General features: G+C 37.7%; 1 protein-coding gene across 1 annotated transcript in view; it reads right to left on the reverse strand.

Annotated features, from left to right (window-relative positions):
* The window catches only part of ANGPT1 (angiopoietin 1), a 146103-nt gene that overhangs the window by 10391 nt on the left and 115422 nt on the right, over positions 1-20290 (reverse strand). Inside the window, exons 7-8 of the mRNA XM_032222839.1 lie at positions 18476-18645; positions 1939-2069 (exon numbers count right to left, since the gene is read on the reverse strand). Of these exons, the coding sequence (XP_032078730.1) occupies positions 1939-2069; positions 18476-18645 (301 nt within the window). The remainder of the gene's footprint in view (positions 1-1938; positions 2070-18475; positions 18646-20290) is intronic.

A 20290-nucleotide genomic window follows, 5' to 3' on the forward strand; every position in this document is an offset into this window, starting at 1 on the left:
AACCAACTTTTGATTCCAGGTTGTACCGATACTGCTACAGCTAAAAATAAGATCCAATCAAATACTTTGGATTTATGCTAGGTTAATTCGAAAGTAAGTATATGCCTCTGATCTACTTGCTTGATGAAGAAAAAAGAAGTCAAGAATTATATCAAAATTAGAAAAATATTTCCAAAAGTCATGATAGATGCCCTTTATTCTTATTAAACAAGAAGTGTATTGTAATTTTATATACTAGTGAAAAAGAAGCATAAAAAGGGTGGTAGAGGGTGTAGATTTAATATCTTTGCTCCAGGTGTAATGCTGCAAATGAACATCACAATAAATGATTGCATAAATATCTATGTGGCCTTATGTATTCAAAGAAATACATAATAGGATGTCTGTTTATGTATGTGAATCTTTTCCCAGATCTTCAATAACTTGTGGTTCATTAGTTCTATTAGTTCTATTCAAGTGTAAGTACAATATGTGGCCACAAAGGATTGTGGGAATATTTGTCTATATGAATGGAAAACATTTCCCATTAAAGATCCCTAACTTCTGAAAAAGAAATATCTACTGGAGTCATGTGTTATTATGCTCCACTCTTTTCAAACATAAACACACAAACACACACACACACACACACACACAAAAATATACACACTTTGAAGAACTTCATATGAAATGAGAATATAGTTAAAACAAGATTTAATTTCCCTACACGAACCTGCTTTATGTCAAATTAAACAAGAAATGCAATGTGCATATGTATTGTTGTTAACCCTGATTATTTTAATCAGCAGCTCAATTCATATACGCTGTTATTTGCCACAGATACTGTATTCTTCATTTCTTAGAGAAACTACAAAATTCCATTCAGTCTATCAAAGATAGCTACAGAACTCATGTATATTTTATATAATTTATAATGAATGAGCTGTCTATATGGATTGCCAAGACCAACAGAAAGTCTGATAAGGAACTTTACTGTCCAGAATACAATTATTTCTAAGATGAATTGTTTTATTAAGTTATATTCACAACTGGTTTTGGGACCAAGCTATTTCAATACATCTTTCTAAGTCTGATTATTGAGAAGTGTTTAAAATATAGGAAGATGCATATGGTAAAACATAAACATACATACTATCCAATCAAACTCAATTAAAACCAGGATCATTTACACATTTGGGCTCCAAAAGATAAACTAATGCTATTCCAAAATTTGCTTTGCAATTTATCAGCAGCTATCTTGCTTTGAAAATTGGATATTTTTGGATTTTTAAAAAATCTTATTCTCAGAACTGATAATTTCTTTTTGCTGCCTCAGTATGTTTTTCAGCTTTTTCAGTGGGAGATGTGAAGTATACAGCTACTGATTTTGGTGTTATCTCTGGCATACATTTTCATCATGCTGAATTTTCCGGGGTGATCAGACTTTCTAGACTGAAAAAGCCCAAAGAGATGAGTTTATCATGCTTATTACCCTGTTTCCCTGAAAATAAGACCTCCCTGGATAATAAGACCAATCGGGCTTTTGAGCACATGCACTAAAATAAGCCCTTCCCTGAAAATAAGCCCACCCCACAAATATTGCAACACAGTAGCAGTGATGAGGTGACCACACTCGCCATCTCCTGCACCTCAAATATAATAAAACCTCCTTGAAAATAAGGCCAAGTGCTTATTTTGGGGGTCAAAAGAAAATAAGACCCAGTTTTATTTTCGGGGAATCATAGTATTTCATTTGATCCCTTGTCTCTTTCTTAAGTATGTGCTTTTAGTTAGTAAAAGAAAGCCAAGGGTACAGGATTTAGTTTTTCATATTCAAATTTACTGAAATCCCTTCAAAAATATGAATGAAAAAATCATTCAGGAATAGTGTAATTATGTTTTCTTCCTCTCCATCATTTCATCCAAACATTATTTATGATTCAGTAATTGGATGCTTACCTCCTGTTAGCATAAGAGCACATTTGCACATACAATTGTCATTGTCAGCATCTTTGGTACTAAAGTCAGCACCATGTAATATCAAACTGCTTTGTTTCCCTGCTGTTCCAGAATGACCCTTGAGATACAGCCTAAGAGAGAAAAAGAAAAGGTTAAGAGAGGGGAGATATTATCAAGTACAGTTATTTAAAAATTGCCCTTGACTTGGGACTTCAAGAAAACAGACGTAGGAAATTTCTGAAATCCGAGAACCAGAAAAGAGATTCTCTGGCATGTTGCTAAGAATTTATTTCTCTGATTCCTTTCCCTTGGCTGAAATTAGCACCGAGGCCAAGACCACCTCAACACTGAGTTATTAATAATGATGCTAGTTGAAGTATACAAACAATGTGAATTCATAAAGAAGAGTAAGAAGAAGTCACAGAGTGGCATATACAGAACCTCAAAAATGATGCTCTACATCAACAGCCAAGGTGGCGCAGTGGTTAAATGCAGCACTGCAGGCTACTGCTAGATCAGCAGGTCAGTGGTTCAAATCTCACCGGCTCAGGGTTGACTCAGCCTTCCATCCTTCCGAGGTGGGTAAAATGAGGACCCAGATTGTTGGGGGCAATATGCTGACTCTCTGTAAACCGCTTAGAGAGGCCTGAAAGGCCTATGAAGCGGTATATAAGTCTACTGCTATTGCTATTGCTATAACAGCACTAATTGTTGGAATCTATTTTCTAGTAGGTAAGTGGAAATATTTTGGATCAGCTTCCCAGAGAAAAGCAGTTTTCTAATATGCAACAACAGATACTTGCATCATGTCCCATATAGAATATAGATGAACAATCTCCAGTTCACATTTTCTTTCCTTTTTGAAATTTGCACTCAAACTTTAGCTACCCAGCCACTTCATCTTTATCTATCTATCTATCTATCTATCTATCTATCTATCTATCTATCTATCTATCTATCTATCTATCTATCTATCTATCTATCTATCTATCCATCCATCCATCCATCCATCCATCCATCCATCCATCCATCCATCCATCCATCCATCCATCCATCCATCCACCCACCCACCCACCCACCCACCCACCCAGCTACTTACCTACCTACCTACCTACCTACCTACCTACCTACCTACCTACCTACCTACCTACCTACCTACCTACCTACCTACCTATCTATCTATCTATCTATCTATCTATCTATCTATCTATCTGGCTGTGTGTGTAAATATGTATGTTCCAGCATAACTCTGGAATGCCTTGAGCAATTTCAACCAAACTTAGTACACAGATGACTTACTCTCTGGGAAAAAAATGTGGGGGTAAGACACACCTCATACTCCTTGTGGTGTATATTCTGTTAAGATACAGCCTATTGTGCCATACTGCCATACTGATTTCTACTGTACAGTGCAGTGGAGTTGCCATGGTAATGGCTTCGCAGCCCTCCACAAGGGGTCTCCCTCTGGTAAGGGGAAATATCTAACATTAGAAATTACATTTGGTCTGGACATTTCCCCCCTATAAATAAATATCCAGGCAACTCCAGTTATCGGCTACCCTGTTTTCCTGAAAATAGGAGCTCCCCGGATAGTAAGCTCAATCAGGCTTTTGAGCGCATGTGCTAAAATAAGCCCTACCCCCAAAATAAGCCCTCCTGACAATATTGCAACACAGCAGTAGCCATGAGGTGACCATGCTCTCCACCTCCTGCATCTCAAAAATAATAAGATCTCCCCCAAAATAATGCCAAGTGCTTATTTGGGGGGGGGGTCAAAAGAAAATAAGACCCTGTCTTATTTTCAGGGAAACATGGTAGTCTAGCAACATAACAGCAGTTGTGGTACATTGTGGTCACCAGGCTCTTTTGCTGTCATTCAACATATTCTATTAGATCAGAATGTCTAATTCTATAGTTATTCCAGGATAGTTTTCATAAAAGGGTTTTCCGGTAGATTCTGTTGAAAAATTGTGAGATCTTAGTCCTCTACTCAATTTATTCTGGAAGATTATTTAGATAATTTCCATTTCAAATAAATATGTCAGATGGCAGTGAAAGTTACATATTGCCTAGTTGTGCTTAAGGGCACGAGCCATGATATTTTGACATGTGTCTTTTTAAAGAGCTAAACATTGTTTGTGTGTGTGTGTGTGTGTGTGTGTGTGTGTGTGTGTGTGTTAGAAAAAATGTGGCCAATCAGCTAATTGTGTGATAAATGCAATTCCAAATGTAGGCTAAAGATAAAAAAAAATATTGGTTATGAAAACATCTTTATAAGACAGTTAGCAGTGCCAATTAGATACTGTTTTCTAAGGCAATATACAAATGAGGCTTGGAAGCAATATATTTTAAAGCTTTTTGTCGGTTTTTATGCACTTTAAATTAAATATAAACAATCTGAATTGAGATTAAAGCTTTCTAGATTTAGTGGTTTGGACATTGATGGCTCATTTTGGTAAATTATCTGGGTTTCCCCTCCACCCACCCAAAGAGGAAAATAAATGCCTATGGAATAGTGCTGAGAGAAAAATGACTTTGAGATATGGTATCTCCAAGCTTATTTTAAACTGTCACAGATCATCAGTACATCACCCATGCTAGACTTACAGAAGCCGATGTCAGCATAAAAGAATGGAACCTGACTTTTTGACATCAGTTAATCAAATTTGGATAGAATATGCCACTAAGAAGATATTAGATAAAAGGCTAGTGAGTGGGGTTTTTTTTTTAATATAAATTTTAAATTGGGATATGTGAAACTTCCTTGAGTAATTTGGCAATTCTTGGAACCAAATTGGTGAGAATGGTCATAATAATAAGGACCATCACAATTGTAGGGGCATCAGTATTTGTGAGAGAAGGTCATTGCATGTAAGTTGGTATCATTATCATACAACTGAGTTTGCATTCTTTGTGGAATGTTGTCAGCAGGCGAAGCATCGGGTGTTTATGCAAAGGACACCAAGTTTAGATCATTTCTTGGAAAGGTAGAAAACTGGGTGCAAACAGCCTGCAATACTCAATCTTGTATTTATATTGCAATGTTGACATTGGTGCTCTTTAAAAAAAACAACTTCAAAAGATGTTTGAAAAGATGCTGCTAAACATTATATTTTTAGGTAATATAATCTTTGAAAAGCCTCATAATACAAATTCTGAAAGGAAGAGACTATACCAATATGTGAGATTTATGCTGCAGTTACTACAAATGTTGGCTATTATATTTCTCTTAATGAAAATCATTTAAATTAATGTAGCTACAGGGAAAAAAGGCTTAAAATGGATTGGGAGCAGAGTAATGGGAGGAGGAGGAGGAGGAGGAGGAGGAGGAGGAGGAGGAGGAGGAGGAGGCTGTTTTTCCCAATGCCATTAAAAAAGGAAACCTAACTAGCCTCTTTCAGCAGGAATGAAATTAGGTGTACTTGATGCTCCCTAAACTTGGTAGTTTTCTTGTAAATGTTTCATTTCCCAGACTAGGTAACATCATCAGTGCTACCCTGTTTCCCCAAAAATAAGACCTCCCCAGATAATAAACCCAATCAGGCTTTTGAGCACATGTTCTAAAATAAGCCTTTCCCCCAAAGATAAACCCTACCTGAAAATATTGCAACACAGCAGCAGCCATGAGGTGACTACGCACCCCGTACCTCAAAAATAATAAGACCTCCCAAAAATAAGGCCAAGCGCTTATTTTGGGGGGTCAAAGGAAAATAAGACCCTGTTTTATTTTCGGGAAAACACGATAGTAAGTAATGGGGTTTGTCCTGAGCTACATATATCCTCCTTTTTTTGGTAGGGATAAAATTCTTAGTGTTTTGGATAGAACACTGGATGTTGCATTGTTCATTTTCAGATCTTCTGACTTTTGATGTTGATTGATTGATTCTATGTTATCAGATGGTTGTTGACTCTTAGCAATCAGATAGATAGATTTTTTTCCATGGTGATCTATCTTTAATCCACTCCGTCAGTTCTTCCAATGGTGCCCCAACACCACTATAACTGAGTCCATCCATCTTGCTACATGTCATCCCCTTCCTTCCTTCCTTCCTTCCTTCCTTCCTTCCTTCCTTCCTTCCTTCCCTCCCGCCTTCCTTCCTTCCTTTCTACCTTTTCAGCATTACAGGCTTCTCCAGAGACTAAGTATTTCCATAATGTGTCCAGAGTAGGATAAATTGTGCCTTGACTGAGAACTATGAATTTATTTGTTCAATGTCTCCTTTATTTGCTTTCTTGGTGCCCACGGCATTCTCAGTAGTCTTCTCCAACACCAAAGTTCAAAAATTTAGATGTAAAATCCATTAAAAATGCTTGCTTGGTGTCATCTCCACTAGCTAGAGCAGATGAGGAAATCATCTCCACAGGAGGGCTAAAAACATCTGTTGAGTTTGGCTGTAATCACCAAATTGTGCAAGGCTGATTGTACTATTCCTCCTCTTTCTTATAAGCCAGTGAATCAAGCAGGCATTTGCATATCCAATGTTATCTTGTTGCCTGGGCTTAAAAAAAAAAACTTCAGCCCTTTTTGCCTACATTGTGGTTCATGCAAATTCCCATAAAGTTCATCTATTTTACTTTCTACTTTTGGAATATATCCCTATGTATATTGTATACTTACATCCCCTTTCCTTATTGTTTCATATTCCCACAAACTGTGTTTGCACAAAGCAAATGTTAGTGTCAAGCCCTAGGGTTGTGATGCTGAACCTATGGCACGTGTGCCAGAAGTGGCACGGAGAGACATCTTTCTGGGCATGCCATCCATTGCCTGTTGCACATCCCAGGACAGGGATTCAGCTGGTTTAGACCGGTTCGAGCGAACCACATGCTAATTTTACATCTGGTTTGCTGAACCGGTAGTTTCAAGGACTGGCTGGCTCTGCCTACCCTGCTACACCCCTCCCAGGAGTCTCCATGTGGCCCGTTTTGGATGCCAGGTAAGTGCAGGGCCCATGTGGAGACTCTGGGAGAGCAAAAAATGGGCCTCCCAAAAATTCTGGAAGTCTGGAAACAGGCCCATTTCTGTCCCTCTGGAGAGTGGAGGTTTAGGTTTAGGTTTAGGTTTCGTTTTATTGATATGCCGCCCTATTCCCAGCGGAACTCAGGGTGGCTCACAAACCCAAGAGGGGAAGGGAAACACAAGAACTACAAATACAAGCATTTAAAATAACCAACAGACACACAGTCGAGAGGGGAAGGGAACTCATCAACCCCAGGCCTGCCCACACAGCCAGGTTTTAATGGCTTTTCGGAAGGCCTGGAGAGAGGTGAGGGTCCAAATCTCTGCGGGGAGTTCGTTCCAAAGGGCCGGTGCTGCCACAGAGAAGGCCCTCCCCCGGGTAGTAGCCAGATGGCATTGGCTGGTAGACGGAACCTGGAGGAGGTCAACCCTGTGTGATCTAATGGGTCTTTGGGAGGTAATTGGAGACCAGGGGAGGCTGTTTTTGCCCTCTTGGAGGCTTGAGGAAAGCGTCCAGAGCCTGGGGTGGGCAAAATGCCCCCACTGTGGTTCTGGAGGCTGAGTAGGCCATGCCCACCATGCCCATTCCCACCAACAACTGGGCAGAGAAACGGTTGCTAAAATTTTTGAATCCCACCCCTGACACATCCCTAGTATTATTTAACAAAATATTGTATTTACCTTCCATTTAACAATTACCTGCAATATTTTATGAACTATGCATTAAACCCTTTTATTGTTAAAAATAACTAAAAACTAATAAATACATTAATATTATAAACATCCAACCAAGATAGGTAGGTGGGGCTTTAAAAGTATTGCAAAAAGAAATTATGACCCTCTCTTATTCCTGTTTATGTTATCAAGATTTTCCATCCTAAGAAGATCATGTGCTTTACAATAAGTTCTCTCTGGACCATCACACATTTTGGTTTTGATTTCTCTAGTGTTAATGGTTTAATAGCCTCTTTCAAATTATGCTTTAGAAATTGGCTGCAGCACAGATGGAACGTTGTGAGATTATGGCTGCCAGCAGGCAGAATGAAGAATAAGAAAGAAGTGAATGAGTTTAATGCAAAATGACAAACAAACAAAACATGTTGCTTGCTACTTGTGCATTTCAAGATTTGACAGCATCTATTTCAAGAACTGGGTTAGCGCATGTATGTGCCAACATACAAAAAGCAGGACTATTGTTTGTTCTCCTTTGACATTTTCATTGCCTACTTTATGCAAAAGCAGAGTTCAATGGTATATGTGATCTAATTAGTAGATTAGAGGTTTTTTTTTAAAAAAATTAGCTGTCATGTACTCCATCATGACAATCTGAAATACACTATCAGAAATGGTGAACATAAACTGTGAATACATAAAATAAGGAAATCCAAACAGACCCTTAATGGCAAAAATAATTATGTCCTTCCTTTAAAACAGGGGTGTCAAACTCAAGGGCAGGATCTGCTCCACAGGGTGCTTAGTTCTGGCCTGTGGGATCGCCCTGGAAACAGCAAAAGACCAGCCAGTGAAAACCCTCCAGAGCTCCATTTCCACTGGCAGAGGATTGCAGGAGGCCATCACAGCTGAAAACGGAGCTTGGGAGCCCGTTTTTGCTGGCAGAGTACTCAGGCCATCACAGGTGCCCCCAACACGAGTGATGTCAAGCTGGGCATGCTAACCATAGCCACACCCATCCCATCGCCCCAAGGTCAAACACAACCCTGATGCAACCCTCAATGAAATTGAATTTGACACCCCTGATTTAGAGAAAGCCAAATTGAAGAACATGCAGCAATGGCCAAACTAACAGCATATAGTATATACAGACGTAAAGGTAAAGATTTCTCCTGTTCAATGTCAGACTCTAGGGGCCACTCAGTTCTGTTTCTTAGCCAAGGGAGCCAGCATTGTCCAAATACACTTCCATGGTCATATAGCCATCATGACTGCACACTGAAGCACACAAAATGCTTTTTCCTTCCCACAGAAGTAGTACCTATTTATCTACTCCCCTTTGCATGCTTTCGAATTGCTAGGTGGAGAGGAGCTGGGGCAAATAATGGAATTCATCCTGCTGTGCAGGACCTGGTCTCAAACCAAGGTTATCATCTTTCACTGCATAATGGAAACATAACTAATTTCCCAAAGGAATGGCTTACTTATATATCACACATTGCCCTGCAAGGCAAATTAAGATATTTACAGTGTTTCATTTTGGAATCACACACTGTCCTACTAAACAGTAAATATTACCTAGTTTGGTAATGAAACATCTGCAAGAAAACAACCAAGCTCAGAGAGCACCAAGGACTCCACAGTTCAACCCCGGCTACAAATATTCTTAATATCATCAAATATTTAACAATTATGCAGTACATATTCTTCCCAACTCTGAAGCAAAGACATTTTCACAAGACATATTAACATGATGACTTTTCAATTAAACAACAGCAGGGTGAAAGCCCTCTTGATCTGGGGAGCTTGTTCCAGAGGACAGACATGCAGTGGTGGGATTCAGCCAGTTCACACCTATCCGGGAGAACCGGTTGTTAACTTTCTAAGCAGTTCAGAGAACCGGTTGTTGAAAGAAATCTATTTTTTTTTCACTTTACAGGGCTAATCCTGTAAGGAAGGCAGGAAGGAAACGTTCTGGTGTTGATTCTAGCCTAATCCTTATTTCTCTGCTTACAGAAACTGCCTCTCTGGTTAACCCTTATTACATTGTAACAGCTAAGTGCCCATCAATGTGAGTGACTGCCCACTCAGTCACATGATCATCAAGCCATGCCTACCCAGCTGGTCATTAGGGCAGAGAGCCGGTTGTTAAATTATTTGAATCCCACCACTGCAGACATTGCTACAGAGACAGTCACCAACGAGGTCATAAGAGATAGTTTTATTTAATTTAAGGAATTCAGGACACGCCAACCCAGATGTTTTGAAAGCAGCCCCTCAAGTAATCAGACCCTATGCTCTATCTAAATCTAAATGTATCCATCCATGATTATATATAAATCAATGTTTGTTCATGTGAACAATAGAAGTTGTGTGAATCCAGCTCTAGCTGCAGAATCAAGCCACGATTTGTGCAAACCACAATTTACTGCATCAAAGATTTTTAAAATGTAAGGAATACTAATTATCATTGTTTACCATTTTTCCAATCCAGGATCATATTTCCTTAACCAGCAGTGAACCTCTAAGATTTAGTTAATCAGAGCAGGACAATCAAGACATGTACTGTTCCTGGAAATGTTTATAGCTATTTGAAACAAATAAATTTGGCCTTGGAATCCTTCTGCTTTCTAAGGACATTGTGGTTATTTTTTAAAAAGTGCCAGGATGAATTATGTGACACTAAGACCCCAGTTAAAAAAACACAAACAGCCCGTTAAACATATTTCTGCTCCCATGGCGTCAGTTGTGGCCAACAGAGCAAGATATGAGTGAAAGGTTCACTCACTGTCATCTATTTATACTCCAGGCTCTTAGATGGTGCCACACTGACCAGGTCAGAAGGGCTCAGCTTGAGTCCAGAATGCTATTTCTTCCCTTAAGAAATCAGGGAAATAAGCCTATAAAAACCTTGAGTTCAGAACTATGATTCTATCAATTGCAGCAAAATTAAGAAATAGGTAGGCAGGAATTGTTACTGCTGTTAATTTTAAGGATGATGGTTTTTTTTTTCTTTTTGGAAAGGGGAATATATAATGCTTCGACTCAGTCCACTTTGTGGATTTCTCTTAATCATCACAAGGTCTGGGCAGGAAACATCATTTTCTTCTGATCTCAGAACACAACAGCCTCAATTTGGTTATTCTGTTGAAAATATATGAGCTGGTTAAATTCCAAATGAAGGCAAACATACGCCCAGGACAATGTTGCAGGATCTAATCTGGGTTGTTTAAATTCCAATTGCCTCTCCCCAAAATATCTGTTAAAACGGTATGAGTCTTCTTCCAAAGGAGATATACTGCTTTACTGAATCAACTTGTTTCAGCATAAGAAATGGGATATCAAAACAAATGCATAGAGAAGAAAATGTATCTTAGAAATCTGAGCAAGGTAACTTAAACCTTCATGGGTAGATGCAGTCTAGAGATTTTTTTTTTGCTTCTTGCTCTATAAACAGAATCAAATTTTTTCTCCTTGCCAAAGGAGTCAGGGCTATCACGTAACCATGTCAAGCTCAATAACCAGGTATCTTAAGCAGCAGAGGCTAATCAGCTCTCCATACTGATATTGGTAGTGCCAGATCAATAGTCTACAAAACTCTCTTCTTTTCCACAAGCACAAAAAAAAAAAAACCCCAGGTAGAAGGCATTCTCTGAATAATACTGGATTAGAGAAAGTATCAATATAATCAGGTACAGTATATTCATTTCAAAATTGCTGCATAATATTCATAAAGCAAAGGCATCCTCAAGATCAACCACTCTAGTCAAACTGATGAAAATAGTATTGCGGCATTGTAATGCAAACTCACTGCAGCTGTTTCATGTAGGCTGAACTGTCTGTGGAGAGTCTCAGTCATCCTGGTCATGGTTGTCCCAAATGTGCATTTTCTTTTCTTTTTTTATGGTTTAAAATATTTATTTCCTTTTTCATAACACACACTCATATGTATACTATACATAGCCCATATCATATAGTATTAAGTAATAATTACATCAGTTCCTCTTGTCAACAATGCCCCCCAAAATAGAAACTCATTATAGCTCTTCTGCTCTCCATACACCTCTTTCTTCTACCACCCTCCAACTTTCTATCCTCCCTCCATCATCCTTTCCTACTCTACTTCCCCTCCCTTTCTACTGCTCCTCTCTCTACAATCCACTTCTCCTTATCCTTCTCATCTTCCCCCCTTACCCTCTCTCCTATCCTTTTCTGCCCATCCTTCTTCTTTCCCATTCCTCCTCTCCTTGGTGTATTTCCACTACATGTCAATATACTTAGCCTATCCTATTTTTAAAGAAAAAAATAGTAATAGTAATAGTAATAAAAATATAAGATAAAGAAAAAAAATAAGATAAAAAAAGGAAACAGTATAAATGTGGTGTCAAATTACATTGAGATCTAACAAATCTTGTCTAACCTGATATATCCCTCCCCCCACCCGACCCCCCCACCCCCTACAACCTACCTCTCCCCCCCAAATGTGCATTTTCAAGAGGCAACTGGACTTGCTGGTTTTTGCTCCTCAGCCATTCAGCTGAAGAAGCTTCTTGGATGAGAAGTGAAATGTCTTCCAAGAAAAACCAGAAAGTCCACTTGCTTCTTGAGAGAAAGAAAAAAGCACCTTCAAGATACCCAAAAGTGATTTTTCTGGAGGCCTCTGGACTTTCTTGTTTTTTTCCTTCCTTTGAAGATGCTTTGCTTCCCACCTAAGAAGCTTCTTCAGCTCTGACAGGATAGGGTGGAATGGAAGGATTTATACTCCTTGCAGGCAGCTTGTATCCTGTTAGTCATTAGGGTTGTGGTGGCTCATGTGGTAAGACACTGGGCCTGCGTACTGCTTAGGTCGACAGCTCAGCAGTTCAATTCTCATGAGCAAATAAACTGCGGAATGGAAAGAAAGGTACCTCCCTCGATTGCCTACCATTCAGGTATCCCACAGATAAAGATAACACCCCCAGAAAAAATCCTTTTACAGAGACAGTCAGCCACCTTGGTGATCCCTGGCTAACATGTGCCATACGCTAAATAAATAAATAGAGGGACATTGAAGTACTTGGAGGTTTATCTGTGTCCTCAGGGTCACCTGAGTAGTGGTCCTTGTTCCTGTAGTCTGCATTTCCCCGCTCTGGAAATCCATTCCTATTCCCATTCAAAGGGCATCCCAAATTGTATAGCTAAAAGTCAAGGAATATAAATCCTTCCATTCCCCACTATCCTGTCAGAGCAGAAGAAGCTTCTTGGATGAGAAGTGAAATGCCTTCAAAGAAAAAACAAGAAAGTCCAGCTGCCTCCAGAAAAAGCACCTTTGGAACAACCATGACCTGGATGACTAAGAATCTGTATAGACTTTCACCTTTGGGATAGACTGAACTCATTCTTTCTGCCCATTTTCCCTTATATTTTTTTCAACTATTCCATTTTACTAGTGATCCATATGCTTTTTGCTTGGAGAATCAATGGAGAACTTTATATTTTAGCTCGGGCAATTGAGCCAGAGACATCTCTAATATGAAAAACTGTTCTGGCCAAAAACATATAAGAAAAAAAATCAACAATAAACTGAAGTCATTCCTAAAACAAATTTGGCTGTATGATTTCAAATCTTTCTCTCCCACTTTCTTGATTTCCCGATAAGTCTAACTGAGAATTCATTCTGGCCAATGGAATAACAAATGTATATTTGTACATGATCTAAAACTATATCAATCTTTAAACCACAAATACCTTCAACTTATATAGATTCATAGACCTATCATACTCTATATTTCCTGTGCAGGAAAGTAATGTAAAAGACGGTCTCCATCCAATACAAATATCCATCCTATGTAATTGAGCAAAGGCCATATATTATCAAACATTTTGGTGAGCGCTTGGATACTCTGTATTCTTTAGTTGGGATCTTGACTTCCCAGAAAGAAAGAAAAACCTTCATAATTGTATGGTTTTGAAAAGTGAGGATATTTCTTAACGTACATGTGTTCAGCATTACTGCACCAAATCAGAGATTCTTAGACTAATAAAACGTAGTAGAGAGAAAGAAATACAAACACCACAGAGAATAAACAGAACACTTCTGAAGTCACCAGTTGGCTGAGTCCAAACTTTCTATAGGGTGTTACAGAACAGTATGAAAGATGATTTTCCATATTTTTTCAGATGCAATGGATTAGTTTGTAGACTCTGAATTCTTACATCAGTGATTGTAATGAAATGTTGGAATGGGGCTCTTTATCCAGTGAGGAGACTCCAGTGCAAAAAAGATACTCAAGATATATATATATATATATATATATATATATATATATATATATATATATGTATGTATGTATGTATGTATGTATGTATGTATGTATGTATGTATGTATGTATATGAGAGCTAAGTAGCTTGAAATAGATCTATACTAGTCTCCCTTTATTTATTTATCAGCATAAATATAACATATGTATGTATGTATGTATGTATGTATGTATGTATGTATATGTGTGTGTGTGTTGTATTTGTGACTTTAAATATATATATTTATTTTCCCCTTTATTTATCAGCATAAATATAACATTATATATATATATATATATATATATATATATATATATATATATATATATATATATATATATATATATATATATATCCTATCTCCCACAACTCTGTTTTGTTTTGTTTTCATCTTTCTATTTTAGTATTCTTTGAACAAATGCCCAAAGCAACTTGGAAACCAGTTGCTTGGTTAGCTATTTTTATTCCTGATGGAAATGGTGGTGTTTGAATCGAATTTGCTATGCCTTTTTTAAACAGAAAATTAGATGCAGAATCATTATTGTAATGAATCATTTCATCATCATGGAAACAGCATTCATTTGGATGAGTGACAGCACATAAATAGGCCATTCCTCCTGAGAGATATTCAGAATAAAACAGCTGAAAACCGATGGGAGTCAGAGTGGAGAAATGAACATTGGTAAAATCTCAGGCAGTAAAATCTAAGGCAATAATGTCTATGGCAGTGATGGCTAACCTTTTCCAGGTCGAGTGCCCAAAGTTTGCCCAAACCCCCAAAATGCAATGTGCACGTTAGCCCCAACCCTAACCCTAACCCCACCATGCATGGAGGGCAGAGACCTGGCCAGCAGGAGGCACGCACACATGTGCAGCAGAGCTGAATTCGGGCGATGGCTCACATGCCCACAGAGAGGGTGCTGCATGTTTATGGATCTGAAAACATCTATTAAAAACTAAGACAATTGTGTTTGAGAGAGAAAATGGGGCAAATGATCGCAAGCTATGCCAAGATGAAAGGAGAGTACATAGATAAATCTGCGTACTTTGATTTAAAAAATACGTTAAGAAAATGGATAGAGATATTTTATTATGTATAAATGGTGGTTGGAAGGTAATAGTGAGTATGTTGTGAGGTGTAAATATTGGTGAAAATAAACAAAACCAGCTGTATAAATGTGCATGCTTCTGCCTCATTGATATAAGGACACGGGCGCTGAATAATTTGGAAGCAATATGAAAATAAGTTAAGAAACATGTATGGTAAATAGAGAGACAATCAAAAAAGAATGGATGCTAAATAAGGATTGAATAATAAACTGGATAAGCAGTTAAAAATACATGCCTTGAGTTGGTCTGATCATATAAAGAAAATGAATAAAGTTTGAAAATTGTTAAGCCAAAGTATGAAGGAAGAATGAATTGATTGAGAGGCTGAGGAAAACAAAGAAATTTGTGGTTGGGTAAACTTCAGTAAATGAGAAAAGGGAACAGAGACTTTTAAAGAGTGTAAACAAGGTGTCAAGTAACTCATGGAGGTAGTGGAAGCAAGAATACTGTAGTTTCTAGGGTTAGACAATATATGGAGAGCAACTATGTTTGTGTAAATCTGATTTAGGTATAGGTCCATTTATTTTTCTTGTCTAGGGAGCTGAAGAATCTTCTTGGAGGTTGAAGCGAAACGTCTCCAAAAAACAAAAACAACCCACCCACCCCAAAAGTCCAGTTGCCTCTTGAAAATGCACCTTTGGGACAACCATGACCTGGATGATTGAGATTCTCCATAGACATTTAGCTATGCACTTTGGGATGGACACCCTTCGAATGGTATGGGAGTAAGAATGGATTTCCAGAAAAATTGCAGACTACAAGAACCATTTGCACTTCACTTTGAGATGTAGACAACACAGGCTCATCCCCAACAGCCTGTGCGTGTGCTCAACAGTGAAGGAACACAGGACAGAAAACATCTGGCAGAAATCATAGCTCCACAACACAGTCCTTCAAGGAGTTCCAAGAAGGTGCCACACCCATTTACTCTACTCAGATAACCCTGAAGACAGAGACAAACCTCCAAATGGCCTCAAATATTCTCAAGGTAAAGGTAAAGGTTCCCCTCGCACATATGTGCTAGTCGTTCCTGACTCTAGGGGATGGTGCTCATCTCTGTTTCAAAGCCAAAGAGCCAGGGCTGTCCAAAGACGTCTCCATGCTCATGTGGCTGGCATGACTAAATGCCAAAGGTGCACAGAATGCTGTTACCTTCCCACCAAAGGTGGTCCCTATTTTTCCACTTGCATTTTTACATGCTTTAAAACTGCTAGGCAGAAGCTGGGACAAGTAATGGGAGCTCACTCCGTTATGCAGCGCTAGGGACTCGAACTGCCAAACTGCCAAGCTTTCTGATCAACAAGCTCAGCATTTTAGTCACTGAGACACAGCATCCCTAATAATTCTCTAAATGAATGCAAATGACCAGCTGTCTGCAAGGAATATGAATCCTTCCACGCCCCACCATCTAGTTAGAGCCGAAGAAGCTTTGTGGATGAGAAGCAAAACAACTTCAGAGAAAAACAAGAAAGTCCAGTTGCCTCTTGAAAAAGCACATTTGTGACATTTATTTTTCTTATTTTGTGTATTAATTACTTTAACCCACTAGTTTTTACTTTTTTTTTTTTTATTATTCATAATGTTGCTTGCCCTGAACTCGTGTAATAGGTATGTGTGGATTGGAACTATCGTAAGTTGCATTTAATCAAAGAATTGTGTACTTGAACTCAAGATGGCAGTGGTAGAACTTGAAATCTTCTCTATGTAAGATGATGTTTTTAAGTGTTAAGCTGCAAATAAATCTTTCCTTGGACCTGCCTCCTCCTAATCATGACAAAATTTAACAAGAACAGGAATATTGTCTGCTGTTGAGGGCTGCAGTACTTCTGTCTTTGTTTGAGGCACACCTATCACTGAGAGAAAGTCATCCATAACTTTGGAATTATATTCAATAATAACTGGGCTGAAAGAAAACATAAACCAGAATGTGAAGACTATTAAACTATGTGGTCCTATAAGATGCTGAACTTGGCTAGAGTAAGAATTGAGAACTCTGACTATTGTTATTAGATCACTATCTTTTAAATGAAAAATAATAACTTAACCTTTATTTATGCTCTCAATCTCTTATTTCCATCTTGGGGAAATGTTCATCTCCAGGGTTTTATGTGATGCACACATAGGTTTCTTTATGATCAAAAAAACCCAACAGTATTTTTCTGGTGTTTGCAAAACATGCATTACTTTGAGCCAAGTTCAAATAGCTAGTTTAGCCCAACTGTAACCCAAATCTGTGCATTTTGTGCTGCACTTGGAGGTTTTTGGAATCACAACAGCTATCTCCAACTCTACCCACATCTCCCCTACACCTTTAATTAGTAACCGTTGCTGTATAACTGAGAAGATGCATCACATTCTCTCTATTTTATTTGACAACTGGAAATGCAGGGAAGAAGATTGCCAGGAGCATTGACAAATGTATTTCACTAGCTAGGCTTTTAGCCATAATTGTTTCAAATACTAATGAAAAAAGAGAAAAGGATAGGTTGGAGGATAGAAAAGAGAGAGAGAAGAATAAATACTGAACAAACAGAAAGTCAAATACGCACTGAGAAATTAAAGTTAAAATCAAGCCAAGAATAATTGAAATCCTTGTTAAGAAGGGAGTATAATATTAAAGGTCTTCAACTCTATTTTTGGGAAATTAGAACAATTAATCAGTGAAATGACTTGCCTCCAGAGGTTGTGGATGCTCCAATTATTGGAAGTTTTAAAGAAAAGATTGGACAATCATTTGTCTGAAATGGTATAAGGTTTCCTGCTTAAGCAGGGGGTTGGACTAGAAGATCTCTAAGGTACCTTCCAAATTTGCTATTCTCTTGTTTACTAAATATAGACATAAACATGTATAACGTAGTCTTTCTAACATACAACCTGTGAACATATTTCTTAATAATTCAAATAAAATATTACCAGAGTATTTTACACTCAGTAATCTAAGAAATAGGACACTGATTGCAAAGTAAAAATGGTTCAAACTGAATGGTAAGAAATATAATTAGAAAGCTACAGCCATAAAATGGGAATATGCTGTTGAAGGAATGCATGCCAATGGGTGTATTCTCCCAATAGGTCTATAAGAGCATCTTATTTATCTATCCAGATGTACATGAAGACAATCAGAATAAACAATACTGAATAGTCTGAATTAGGCTAGGGAGATTCATAAGATGAGTGGTGCTATTCAGTCGGTTTGGACCGGTTTGAGCAAACCGGTAGTGGCAAACCACCCCCCAGCTCTATATTGTCTTATTTAGCCATATTTTCTAATGCGTGCAAGCCGCACACACGAGCAAAGCACATACATGGAAGGTGCACATGCTTCCAGTTTCGGTGTGTGGCAAACCAGTGGTAAAATTATGTGAAACCTACCTCTGTATATGATCTCATACTCCAACTACTAAAAGCAAAATTCAATATTCTTTTACTTTCAAGTTGCCAGTAGGTTTCCGACCGATCAGTTACGTGCATATTTAAAAAGGCACTCATAAAAGTAAAATCACATCTGCACTCACCTGTAATTCTGTTTTTCATTTCCTATGTAAAATCTATCATATTGCGAGTAAGCTCGACTTCCTTCCCAATCCATTAATTCGATTCTTAGAGAGTAATGTTTTTGACTGGTGGTTATTGCAAAGATAAATTCATTTCCCAGCCAATATTCACCAGAGGGGCTACCAAAACCCTAGGGAGAAAAAAAAAAATGAAGAAGTGAGTTTCCTCATTCTTGTTTATATTTATGCAACATGCACCACATAAATGTTCATTCAACAATAAATGTTCACAGCATTCCTCAATCTGCCTAGTTCTGATTGTATGTCTTACAACTTACATCATTCCAGCCTCAGAAAAATAATTGGGAATCCCAGGACAGAGACCGATGGTGACTGTCACATTTGGGGAAATCAACTTTTATGAGTTATGTAATAATTCTTGACAAATGTGCAGAATGTTCTTGATGTCTTTAATCATTGATTTATAACATATACCAATTCTGTTTCAATAATTTCATGAAGATCAGGATAATGGCTATGTTTTTCTTTGGTCTCTTGGTTAGAAACAGACATTGTAAGTAATTGCTATGAATAACAAGGCAGAAGGGCTACTGATGGAGACATTCTTTTTCCTAACTTTTGAAATGTTTTCTCAAAGATATATTTCTTGCCCAATTATTAAAGGATATCATAAAGGATATGATACATGATAATGTGTCATATCATACATATTATAAAGGGTGCATTTTCAAGCTTAGTCCTTAAGAAATTAATGATGTACTCAATCACAATTAACAGGTGTCATTGATTTTAATAGAAGCAATTTGCAGCTTACTTCCTTGGTCTGGATCTTATTTAAAAACGTAACAATAAATGATAGAAATACCTAGGAATATGAGAGAAGCATTGTCCAGTTTAACTCATTTAATAGGCTGAGTCTTAAATAAGAAAATAATCTTTAAATATGAATGCTTTAAAATAATGCTTTATTGTATGCCACCTAGAATCACATATGTCAACTGATATTTTGCAACATATTCAAAAGATTTAAACGATTACAGATACAGAAATATTTGCATTAATTTCTCAGTCATTTTATGAGGTTTTCTTTCTTTTCTGTTTTGTAAGAACTGTAAAGCAAATTTCATTTTATCAAAGTGAATGAAAAATGCAATATTGCTCTGTTGAGCACTAGTTTCTTCTGAATAGTTTCTTCCTGAATTGGAAATATATAAGCTTCCGTTGATCAGGAAAAATATAAAACCTGGCAAGGAGTTTTCTTTAGGATTTGACTCAGGAATTCCTTGCATTTCAGCAATGGTTGGAAATGGTGGTATTATTAAGGTGGGCTAATTAAAGAGAATGTTTCCTAAAGTTCTAAAGACTTTAAGAACACTTAGGATACAATGGTAAATGAGATGGTCCTTCATTTCAACTTATATCTTGTATCTGTTTGCTGAATTGAAATGACAAAGCTGGTAAAGATGCTAAAAGTCTTGGAAGAAAGATTTCTCATTGGATGTGCTTTTAGGAATTAGTGCGTAGGAAAATTTAATATTCATATACCGTATAAAGAAGAAAAAACCTTGTCTTGCTAGCACAATATCAGACAATATCTCATAAACGCAATCATTTTAATAGAAGTTCCAATCTAAAGGGAATAAGGACCAGATAGTAAAATGAAAAGCTATTTGATTCAGCTGCTTTGCAGGAATTATTTAGGGCCAATCAAGCATCTCCTTGTTAACAAAATCAGAATCAAAATATCCCAAACAACAAGGAAACTTTACTATATGGGTCAGGAACAGAAAGAATCTAGCTTTATTTCAGCAGAGT

This window comes from Thamnophis elegans, chromosome 8 (genome assembly GCF_009769535.1).
Source record: "Thamnophis elegans isolate rThaEle1 chromosome 8, rThaEle1.pri, whole genome shotgun sequence".
Taxonomy (NCBI): Eukaryota; Metazoa; Chordata; class Lepidosauria; order Squamata; family Colubridae; genus Thamnophis; species Thamnophis elegans.